We start from the raw sequence: 12,169 nt of genomic DNA, 5'->3' as shown, positions 1-12,169 counted from the left end.
TAATACTAATCTGTGCTTCAGTATTAACAATATGCAATATTGTCAACGAGTGAATTTCTGCTCTAAGATACTTACAGCTTTTGTTGAAGAGGATAAAAACCCAGACGACACCCCGTTATATTTACCATATATTATTTTAGTATATTTTGGATTTCTAACTGGGTCATTCATAGACTGCTCTCTGTTCTGTTGCACAGTATAACTACAGTTAGTAAAGTTAATAATAATGTGTATTTGAAAATAACTGAAACACAGGATTTTAAATATCCTCACTACAAAGAAAGAACAAATATTTGAGGTGATGGACTACTACATTCCTTGGCTACATCAGATGGCCCAGCAGGTAACAACGAGGTGTCTCACCTGTGCACAAGTCAATTCAGGTAAAAGCACTAATCTCCCCCTTCGGGACCAGGTAAAGGTGACAAGCTCCAGGGGAACAGTGAAAAGTGGACTTTACAAAAGTGAAACTAGACAAATACAGATATCACTACCTGCTTATATTTATTCTTTCTCTAGATGAGTGAAAACTTTTCCTATGAGGTCAGAGACAACACAGGTAGTTTCAAAAAAGTTAGTGACTGAAACTGTTCCCCGATTTGGCCTCCCACTTGCACTGGGGTCCAACCATGGCCCGGCGTTCATTGCCCAAACGACTCAATTATTAAATTGCACTGTGCTTATAGGCCTCAGAGTTCAGGATGGATACAAAGGATAAATAAAACTTTAAAAAACATTAAACAAATTAAAGCTGGAGCCTGGCGCAGACTGAGTAAGCCTCCTCCCCTTTGCCCTACTAAACACCAGATACACTCCGTATGTCAAAAGCACAACCCTATGTAAAATCATGTTCAGCCGACTAACCCCACTCCCGAGAAAGCTCTATTACAGGTACAGGCTGGAAACCTCGTTTGGATAAGAAAACTTCCACCTGCCAGCTTAGAGGCCAGGTGGACTGGATCCCTGCCAGTGACCCTCACCACGCCAACAGCCGTGAGGGTTCCCGGAAAGAACCACTGGATCCACCACAAGCAGATCAAAAGGCGACCCCAGATCAACTCCCCAAGAAATGGATGCCCAGCCCACCGAGGACCCACTAAAGATAAGACTTTCCAGAGACTCCTCTGGTTCCTCCCAGTTATCTGTTTTAATCCAGCAGATGACACCCCCCCCATCAGCTTGTAAACTACACTTAGGTGCTTACAAAGACAATAAATGACACTGTCATAATTAGACAGACCCGGAGAGCCTCAGCAAAGGCTGGGCTAGAGCCTGTCCAAGGTCCCGCCACTCTGCTGCCTCTGAAGACATGTCTCTGAGTGGCCTCCTCCCCCTCTTCCTGGGCTGGGAGGGAATACTGCCCTTTAAACTCAAAATTCCACTCCGTACTTACAAGATAAATCCTTAGAAATAAGCTAAACACCTTATTTACTTAAAACATTTATGTGAAGGACAGGGTGATACAGATAGCCAAAAAAAGGTTAAAATAGATTGTTTGCAAGATCATTTTTGACACTATGTATTGATGTATATTACAGTACTATAAACATCAAAAAAGGGGGGGTAAGTTTAAAAGCACTTGTCATCTCTAGCATTCCTAATCCCCGTGGATGACAACACTTTTGTCAGCCATAACAAAACCGGTTATTCCCATTCTGCTGACACTGCTCCTTGGCCCCTGGCTCATAAACAGCCTCATTTCTTATGTTAAACAAAGAGTTCAAGCTGTCAAACTTATGGTCCTCCAAACCCACTATCAACATGTTTGTGATGTTAATACCAAAGAATCAATGATTTGATTCTTCCTAATAACCAGTGGGGAATGTTACAGTCTGAGTTTCGCATCGAAAAGTCACTAATCTGCCATTCTGCTTCTGTAAACCTGCTTGCTCCTGCTTACTCAAGACAGTACCCCCAACACAGAAACCCCTAAGTGACTACAACACCCATGTTCTGCGTAAAATCATTCCAGCCCCACGTTTTGCATGAAGCGATTACAACACTCATGTTTTGCATGAACAAGATATGGCCCAGATCCTGTCACACCAAAGATAAGAAAATGACGTAATGCTCACTCAAGGCTTCTTGTACACGTGCTTGCTCAATCTTAATACTTTTCCACCCACAAACTTACAATATAAAAACTTTCCATTTCAAAGGCTGCCTGCTGCTCTCTGTGCTGCCTTTGGTGGTGCAGAGAGTAGTCGCTGGCCAGCTAACAGAGATTCCTGATTTGGCTCAATTCAGTCTTTAGGTGGTCATTTCTCGCGTCTCAGACCATAACAAGTCTATCTGAGCAGGAGAACGTAGGGAGCCCAGACACAGGGGGACAAAACCGAGGTCACTAGAGGAACTTGGACCCTCTGGCAGCTACATGCTCAGCACCCCTCTCTCATCAACCTCACACTCATTTCTTTCTCATCCTTTGTGGTATTTGCAAAGTTTCTCTTCCCCCCATGGAAATATTCAGCATTTCCTTGGGAATCCCTTGGGCTCATCCAGATACAGAACCAGGGAGACCCAGGTCTCTCCTGCAGCGCCCTGGGCTTGGGCAAGTGCAGGGGTGACTAGGAAGTGCCTCGGCCCCTGTGTCAGATGCAGGGCCTGGGGGCCAGGAGGAGGTCAGGAAGGGGAGATGAACAGCAGGCTGGGCACACCAGGATGGTCAATGCCACCTTCCTTGCTGGTGAGGAGGGAGCCCTGGGGAAGCCTGGCCTCCCTCACAGGGCAGGAACCACACTCACCCGGCTGCTGCCCACCCAGGAGCTGACCCGGCTCAGCAGCACCACCTGAGCTGGCCGACAGCTCCTGCTCTGAATTATCAGGGCCTCACTCCCCTCAGTTGTGGGTTCCCAGGGGCCCCCAGCCCCGGCTCACACCCCTACTGGTCTCCTCAGTGTCCTGGGCAGCAGTGAAGTGGGGACACCTAGCGTCCCTGCACCTTCATGACCTCTGTGGTTGGCACCAGGGAGTCCCTGGGCACAGCCTGTGTTTGGGGCCAGACACAGCCCCCTCCTCTGGGCAGGAGGCACCAGGAAGTCACATTGCAAAGGGCCCTGCTACGGGATGGGGGATCCAGGACCTTGGTACAATCACCCGCGTCCTCCCCAGGCCACGTGCAGCCCCTGCTCACCCCAGCGGAGACACTGGGTCCATGTGCAGCATCAACTGCAGCCAGGACCAGGAAGCAGACGTGTCTCCTCCACTGTGGTTTTCAAGTGCGGCTCTTCTGCTCCTGGACTTGAGAAGTAAAAAGCAAAAGACAGTCACCCCGTGGATCCCCCCTGCCCAGATGGGACAGGGACATGGCCCACAATAGATGCCCCATGGGGGAAGCAGGAGGTGGTGGCCCATCCCAGGCCCTGGTCTCAGGGACTCGGACCTTCCCAGCTCTCCCTCCAGAGTCCCCTCTTCCAAGATCAGTTCTTGCTTCTCCACCTGGGGAGATGCCCCATCCAGGTCCCCAGGGCCCTGCCCTCCGGCTCCTGGCTGTGTCCCTGAGAGGGGGCCTGCTGGGCTGCAGGGCCAGGGTGGCCCTCCCCACAGTCCGGGCAGCTCGGTGTTGGCTGCACTGACTGCACATGGCTCTGCCAGCTGTGGCCCTCCAGGGGCAAACCTGGCCCCACCCAGGGGCATCTGCAGGGTCCCTCTAGCCGGGAGAACAGGCAAACCCACAGCGTGGGCAGGTCCCTTTCTCCCGTTGTGAGGTGTTTGCTGTTGTCTGTCTGACAAGGGCACATACCCAGGCCCAGGGTCAGTGTGTGGGCTCGGCCCATGTGCCACATGCAGGGAAGAAGGGAAGTACCACTCCGGCTGCTGTGAACGCGGGCCACAGTGTGTGTGTGTGTGTGTGTGTGAGTGTGTGTGTGAGTGTGTGAGTGTGTTAGTGTGTGTGTGTGAGTGTGTGTGTGAGTGTGTGTGAGAGTATTAGTGTGTGTGAGTGTGTGTTGTGACTGTGTGTGTGTGTGTGAGTGTGTGTGTTACTGTGTGTGTGTGTGTGAGTGTGTGTGTGCGTTTGTGCCCTGCAGGATCAGTAGTTGTGTGGCCAGCTCTGAGCCAGGCCCATGAGCTGTGGGTTAAAGTGACATTTAACCAGAAGAACTTCAAGGAGATACGAGGCTTCTGCCAAGCCCCGCGGGTTTCTGCACCACTGTGGCTGTGGCCGGGCCAGGGCCTGTGGAGCTCCAGGGAAGGGACTCCCCGAGGCTCTCACAGAATCCTTGCTTGGGGCCTCCCTGCAGAGCTCCCTGGGTTTAGAAAGGCCAGTTCACCCTTTCCAGTCAAAAGCACATGCTGTCAGTGAAGGAGCATGGGACCCAGGGCACAGCCAGGTCACCCTGGGCTGGGACACTGGGAGGAAGATGCTCTGCAAGCCCAGAAGGAACCTCCCCTGCCGGAAGGGCTGGGCTGCAGGGGGCGCTCAGGAGCACCCAGCACAGGCTGCCGCCAGCAGCAGGCGCACAGGAGGTGGGGAGGGGTTCCTCCTGGGGACTGGCTCTTCCTTTTTTAAAAAACCGAAAACAAGAATTTTATATGATGTATTATTCCTCCACAGCTGTGTTTAAGTAACACAATATTTTAATGAAAGCCACATTTACAAAGCGTCTCTAGCCCTCCTGCATGTGCTAAGAGTAAGCAGCTGGGGGCAAGGGAACATTTTTATATACAAATGGGCAGAAAATTTCAGGGAACTCACGGATCCAAAGGACAAGACCTTTGGGTATAAAATGGCACAGATGGTCCCAGGGCTCTCCGTGCATTTCCCATGTGGGTTCACAGTGAAGAACATGTGTTTGGCGGCTTGTCCCTCAGTGGGAGGACCTCTGTGCACATGGAGTCAAGGGGGTTGCAGGGACACCTGTCCTCGGTATCGCCCTGTTGCGTGGCCCCCGCATCATCTCGGTTCTCTTTCTCACACTGGGGCAGGTCTAGGGCTATGAAACGTCCTGCCTCATGAATATGCAAATGGCCTGAGGTCTGCTGGGGTACATACAGCTATGCCTGCGCCCCGAGAGCCTCACCCCACCACCACGTCCCTGCTGTGGAGAAGCCCCTGGCAGCTCAGCTACTCACCATGGACTGGGCCTGGAGGATCCTCTTCCTGGTGGCAGCAGCGACAGGTGAGGGGCTCCCCAGTCCCAGGGTGAGGAGGGGCCCGGACCCAGCCAGGGGGTCTCACCCAGTCCTGTCTCCTCTGCACAGGCGCCCGCTCCCAGGTCCAGCTGGTGCAGTCCGGGGCTGAGGTGAGGCCACCTGGGGCCTCCGTGAAGGTGTCCTGCAAGGCTTCCGGATACACCTTCACCAGCTACTACATGGAATGGGTGAGACAGGCCCCTGGACAAGGGCTGGAGGGGATGGGACGGATCGACCCTAGCAATGGAGCAACAAACTACGCACAGAAGTTCCAGGGCAGAGTCACCATGACCAGGGACACGTCCAGCAGCACAGCCTTCATGGAGCTGAGCAGTCTGAGACCCGAGGACACGGCCGTGTATTACTGTGCGAGAGACACAGTGTGACAACCCACATCCTGAGGGGTCAGAAACCCTGAGGGAGACGTAGCTGTGCTGGGGATGAGAAAATGATGAGGGACATTAGGTTGAAATGTTTCCCAACATGGGTTAGTTAGTTGAGGAAAAGGAATATGTGACACGTGTATGCAGTCTAATTACATTGCAAAGATTTCATTCAGTTGTCACCGTATCAACAGAGCTTAGAGAATTACAGAAGACTCAAGCTAATAACGCTAGTACAAGCATTTCCATTAAGTTATTAACGTGAACAAGAGTTTTAACATCAGTTGGGTAAATAAATTGGAGTAAGAATTATTATTATTATTATTTTTTTTAGTCAGAGTCTCGCTTTATTGCTTGGGCTAGAGTGAATGCCCTGGCATCAGCCTAGCTCACAGCAACCTCAAAGTCCTGGGCTTAAGCAATCCTACCGCCTCAGCCTCCCGAGTGGCTGGGACTACAGGCATGTGCCAATGTACGGCTAATTTTTTCTATATATATTTTAGTTAGCCAGATAATTTCTTTCTATTTTTTTTTAGTAGAGACGGGGTCTTGCTCTTGCTCAGGCTGGTCTCGAACTCCTGACCTCGAGTGATCCACCCACCTCGGCCTCCCAGAGTGCTAGGATTACAGGCGTGAGCCACCGCGCCCGGCCTGGAGTAAGAATTCTTAATCACATGGTACATGCCTTTTAACACATAAGAAATGGCCAAAATGTCTTTCTTATTTCTTTTAAATGAAATTTATTTTATGGTGGTTTTAAGTTCACAGTAACATCGAGAGAAGGTCCAGAGAGTTCCCGTTTACTTGCGGCCTGCCCACGTGGGAACTTCCTCGGTGTGGACACACCGTGACAGGTTCATAAATAGGTTGCAATGGACGAACCTACGTTGACACATCATCATTACCCAAAATCCACAGCTTGAATTTGGTTTCGCCATTGGTGCTGTCACTTCTGTGGGTTTTGACAAATTGATACAGACATGCATCTATTATTCTGGTGCCATAACTTGCCGACTCATTTGTGGAATTCCAAGGAAGGCAAACGATGGTGCCTGGGAAAAGAGGCCGCTCTAGGGAGGGTGGAAGCGGACAGTGGGTCAGGAACCGAGCCTGCCCTCGAGAAGGCCCGCAGTGACTGCCTGCCCCATCCTAGCGCGCGCTGAGGAGGGCAGGGCACGGACTCTCTCCCCCAACACAGTGGCATCAGGGCATTGGTGGCAGGGGGGTATTGCGATTAGGAATTAGGAGACAGTGAGGGACAACAATTCAGTTGGCTGTTCTCAGGTGTCGAGAACATTCAGGTGTAGGTTTGAGACCTTCCTTTGCTTTTGGCTTTAAGTAATTTAGGGAAGTTGGGTAGTGGATCCCTTTCATCTATTAGAGTGTGTTGGAACTTCAATAACTTTTGTGCAAACTTTTATATCATGTCTATGGAAATTTTAGCCTGCTCAATATAAAATAGGATATACAGGTATTTTCTGGGTTTATCATCCAATATCATAGAATAGTCAACGGTATAAACCAGAGAGATACGTTTGATTAAGGTTACAGAAGTATCTGCTGTGCATGGGACGTTATAATCACTTTGGTAAAGTCTCTTTAACTTGAAAGTGCCTTGTTTAAAAGTAGCAAGGAACGTGATTCGCCTGAGGCTCATGTGTTACAAGGAATAGCTGAGAGTTTGGGAAAATCTGTGTCACTCTTGACACCCAATACCTTGGACCCCTGGTGAGCAGAGTTTCACCGACAGAGCAGCAAGGCATCCCCCGGGTACTGACGGGTGTCAGCCTTGTCACCGTCCACGCACCCTGAACACTTCCGGGTAGGGAGCGGATCGGGCACTTCTTCTCTTCAGAGCCTTCTCGCTGATCGCACACGAAGGGACCTACTGCTGTCAATGTGCTTGGTCACTGCTGTGCCATCTTTTGTTCCGCTGTCTCTTCTGCTCACGGCATCCACGGCTGCTTCCAGGACAGGCCCTGGAGAGGGGGGGCCGCCCGGCTCTGCGGTCTGAGGGCCACGGGCTCCGCATCCTGCATCATTTTTCTCTGACAGCATTTCAGCATGTCCTGTGGCTGTTTTAAAACAGGCAGAGAGGAGACTTCACATTCTATTTCTGTTGTCAATACAGGTCTGAAATGTCCAATTTAACATCACTGGTGAAATGCAATAAAATCGGGAAAGTTGTTACATCAGACACTTTGTAAACTCCTGAGTTCTGTCAGGAGTTGATTCCTGCCCCGACCCCCGATCTTCTGCAGTCTGCGTGGTGGCCACTTCTCGTCCGGTCTTGTGTTCCTCTTCAGCCACAGACCCTCCCTGAACACACTCCGTTCCGAATCCCTGGGAATCGGCTCCACTATTCCAAGGAAATGCCCATAACTGGACTCACATCATATTCTTCCAGTGTTTTCTGCCACTTGTTTCCATGTTGGCAGATTCTCCGAGCCCTGTTCTGGGCAGAGCTGCACAGCTGAGGTCCTGCTCTTTCGGGGACACAACATCCAGCTTCTCCAAGTGACATCCTCCCTGGTGCCCTCTGAGGGATGGAATCCCTTCGCAGGGCTGGGCCTGGCCACAGACCTCAGGGAAGGCCTGTGGCATGTCCAGGACACGCTGAGTGTGGAAGAAGAAAAAGGCCTGGGGAAACTCCTGGAGACGTTGTGGGGAGGGACCCGGCTGTGTCGGGATCTACATAAGAGAAGGAGGGTTCAGGTATGGGCTGGAAGCAGACGCCATTCAGCCCAGCTGGCCTTTCCCACGCAACATCCTCTGCAGTCACCTCCTTTTGGATGGAGGGAAGGGCAGGTCAGGCTCTCACATAACAGCGGTAACGTAACAATCTCTCAGGGGAGACGGGAACCCCAGTACATGGGAGGTTCAGGGAAAGAAAGCAGGAAGGACCCAAATGAGCCAGATCTCAGTCCCTTCCCTGCGTGAGTACGAGGCTTCCCCGTGGGAAGATTTCTCCTCAGTCTCCAGGACAGAATAGATCTGCTAATGGGCTGTGTAAGGTCACAACGCCCTCCTTAGACAGGCCGGGGTGTCTGGGGAAGGCGGCGCTGTGGTCTAGAAGAAAACGAGATTGTTGTGTCCTCTCCTTGGCCTGCTGCCAGCTGCACAAGGCGTCTCAGAGGTCAGACGTGCACCAGGTGCGATGGCCACTGCTGCACATGGCTGGCGGGGACTAAGGCTCCATGTCCTAAGGTGTCACTTCCAAGGTGCAGCTGCAGGAGTCGGGCTCAGGGCTGGTGAAGCCATCTCAGACACTCTCCCTGACCTGGGTCATCTCTGGACTGTTCATCACATGATGTGGTTACTGCTAGAGCTGCATCTGCCAGCCCTGGGGAAAGACATGGGACTGCGTCAGGGACACATGCTACGTAGGGAGCACAAATTACAACGTGTCCCTCCAGAGCTGAGTTGCCACGTCCTGATCAATGTCCAAGAACCAGTTGTACCCCAATGTCCAAGAACCTGCAGCTGAGCTCTGTGCCCACGAAGGACAGGGCCGGATTCACTGTGGACACACAGTGAGGGGACATCAGTGTGAGCCCAGACACAGACCTCCCTGCAGGGGCGCTCGTGGCCGCCAGGGGGCGCCCGGGAACAACCTGAGCACAGAGCTCAGGACCAGGTGCGGAGGGAAACTGAGGTTTCCTTTCAGATCCTGGGGTTTCCTGTCTCTGCCTGTCACTCTTCTTCCTCAGGAGTCCAGGTTGTCTCCTTGTAATGCCCAGGTCTCGTTCATCTGAAATGGGATGACTCAGGACCTGAATTCAATGCAAATTAAAGCCTTAATTTTTTTCACTTTTCTGTTCTCCATAAACTTTCAGTACAATATTTGGAGTACGAATCAGCCACCCGCAATCCACACCCTTGTGCCATGAAAGGGTTTTGTGTTTCCTACGCTGTGTCGGTCATTCAGGAGCAAACGCTTCTCTGCAGAGATGATTCTGTATGTGCTGGGGGTTTGCTTGGCCCCTGGAAAATTTAAACTGCAATCCCTTTAGCAAGTGCAGCTTCCCGCGATCCAGTGCCTATGTCCAGTGTCGTCTTGTCCCAGCCCACATGCCGCCTGCTGGGCTGTGCCTAATAAGCTAATGCTCTGGTCCTGTTTCTCCCTGCAAGTCCTGGTCTCTGCGCAGATATTAGGCTTGTTCTTGGTCAAATAACTTCTGCTATTTGAAATATTAAATAAAATTTGCTAATCCGCAGCTCCCGCAGTCATGCTTTATAGATGACGATGATGTTGCTATTGTTGTGGCTGATGTAAGAAGAAGAGCTTTTTCTCAGCTGTCTACTTCTCCCAGGTGAGGATAAGCTTTATCCTTAATGTCAAGAAATTGGAAACGATCAAACTATTAACCAGTAGTTTAATTAAATAAGCATATTTTGCAAATGATGTGTTAGGACACTACATCATTGACAGCAATGACTGTGTCATGCTCACTGCAGCGTGGCCACGTCCACAGTGTGTGCTGTGAGCAAAGAAGCAAAAAGCACCTGCTACGTGATTCCACTCATAAATTCTAGAGAGTGAAAACTGAAGTAACATAAACTATATTAGCACTTGCCTGGGTAAAGGGAGGGAGAGGGAAGGAGAAAGGAGGAGGAATTTTGGAAGGACAAGTGTAAACTTTGAGGCCAGGTGCAGTGGCTCACGCCTGTAATACTCGCACTCTGGGAGACCGAGTCAGGAGGGTCACTCAAGGTCAGGAGTTCGAGACCAGCCTGCGCAAGACCTAGACACTGTCTCTACTAAGAAAAAAAAAAATAGAAAGAAATTAGCTTGACAACAAAAAAATTATATATACAAAACCATTAGCTGGGCATGGTGGCGCATGCCTGTAGTCCCAGTGACACGGGAGGCTGAGGCAGGAGGATTGCTTAAGCCCAGGAGTATGAGGTTGCTGTGAGCCAGGCTGGTGCCACGGCAGTCTAGCCCGGGCAACAGAACAAGACTCTGTCTCCAAAAATAATAAATAACTAAGTGTAAATATTGAGGGAAACCGATTTCTTCAATATCACAGACAGGGTGATGATGGCGTCAATACTTTTAATTTGCACAGTTAAAATATGTTAATGAAACTGTACATCAACTATACATCACTAAATTTGAACAGTTAAATAGATGATTTGCTAGGGAAGGAGTGATGGACAAATAGGTAAAAATAAGTGAAACATTAAGTACATGAAAATGCTTCTGCTTTGACCCTGTGTGTTCCCAATATTTGGCACATATTATTTAAGTAAAACCAGGAAGGCATAAATTTGCTTTATATTCTCATCACAGAGTCAAGGAGCCAGAAAGCACCCTAGGCTTGTCCAGCTCTGGTCTGCAGTGGGTTCCAGGGATGGGATTATAGGCCCAGACACTGAGCCTAAATCTTCCCGGATATGTGCTCCTGGACATACCAGACAAGCTCTATATGCATCTAGGGTTTAGTTTATGTCTGTAAAATACATGAAACACTGACACCTACAGCACATGGTTTATGTGTGTTTGTAAATTAGATAAGTAAAGAGAAGTTAATTATTTATCACAGTACAGTCACACAGTTTTTCTCTCGGCCTTGTCCTCCCTCAGCTGTCCCACCCCGGCACTTGCTATATAGCAGGGGACATGCAAATAGGGCCCTCCCGCTGCTGATGAAAACCAGCCCAGTCCTCACCCTGCAGCTCTGGGACAGGAGCCCCAGCCCCGCCATTCCCAGGTGTCCCCATTCGGTGATCAGCACTGAACACAGACACTCACCATGGAGTCTGGGCTGCGCTGGGTTTTCCTTGTGGCTCTGTTAAAAGGTAATTCATGGAGAACTGAAGATATTGGGTGTGTGAGTGGATGTGAGTGAGAGAAACAGGGATGTGTGTGGCAGTTTCTGACCAGGCTGTGTCTGTGTTTGCAGGTGTCCAGTGTGAGGTGCAGCTGGTGGAGTCTGGGGGAGGCTTGGTCCAGCCTGGGGGGTCCCTGAGACTCTCCTGTGCAGCCTCCGGATTCACCTTCAGCAGCTACTACATGAGCTGGGTCCGCCAGGCTCCAGGGAAGGGGCTGGAGTGGGTCTCAATTATTTATGGTGGTGGTAGCACATACTATGCGGACGCCGTGAAGGGCCGATTCACTACTTCCAGAGACAACAGCAAGAACACGCTGTCTCTGCAAATGAACAGTCTGAGAACCGAGGACACGGCCCTGTACTACTGTGCAAGAGACACAGTGAGGGGACTTCAGTGTGAGCCCAGACACAAACCTCCTGCAGGGCAGCGCGGTGCCGCCAGGGGGCGCCCAAGACACAAGGAGCAGAGTCAGCCCAGGGCAGGTGCAGGTGGAGGGTAAGGGCTGGTTTCCTCTCAGGGTCGTGGCTTCCTCTCCAGAAAACGGTTTCCTCTTGGGAACTTCTCTGAATTCACGATTCTGTGTTTCCCTCTGCAGTCTCTGAGTTTGATATGTTTGTGGTAAGGAGAGAAAATATTCTCACCTGCACAAAAGTTAGAGAATGTGTTCCAGTCACTTTCTCCTGTCCCCAAATTGACATTAATTATCAACACTTCTGAAGAAATCCAAAAATACGTAAAATATTTTGTCTTGGACAGCACAATGCAGCACAGCACACAGAGCTCAACGTTCCTTCTAGCCGGCAAGCAGCATAAAG

At 50.5% G+C, this 12,169-nt stretch overlaps 1 gene segment (V, D, J or C); it reads left to right on the top strand.

The window, feature by feature from the left end:
- The first annotated feature begins 5,074 nt into the window (after window positions 1–5,074).
- On the top strand, window positions 5,075–5,519 carry LOC138398914 (immunoglobulin heavy variable 1-2-like). The segment is given in 2 exon segments: window positions 5,075–5,120; window positions 5,203–5,519. Coding segments are annotated over 2 exon segments (363 nt in total).
- Window positions 5,520–12,169: the final 6,650 nt, after the last annotated feature.

This window comes from Eulemur rufifrons, chromosome 2, assembly GCF_041146395.1.
Source record: "Eulemur rufifrons isolate Redbay chromosome 2, OSU_ERuf_1, whole genome shotgun sequence".
NCBI classification, from domain to species: Eukaryota; Metazoa; Chordata; class Mammalia; order Primates; family Lemuridae; genus Eulemur; species Eulemur rufifrons.
The sequence above is the reverse complement of the archived record's forward strand: the minus strand, read 5'-3'. Positions and strand labels throughout refer to the sequence as shown.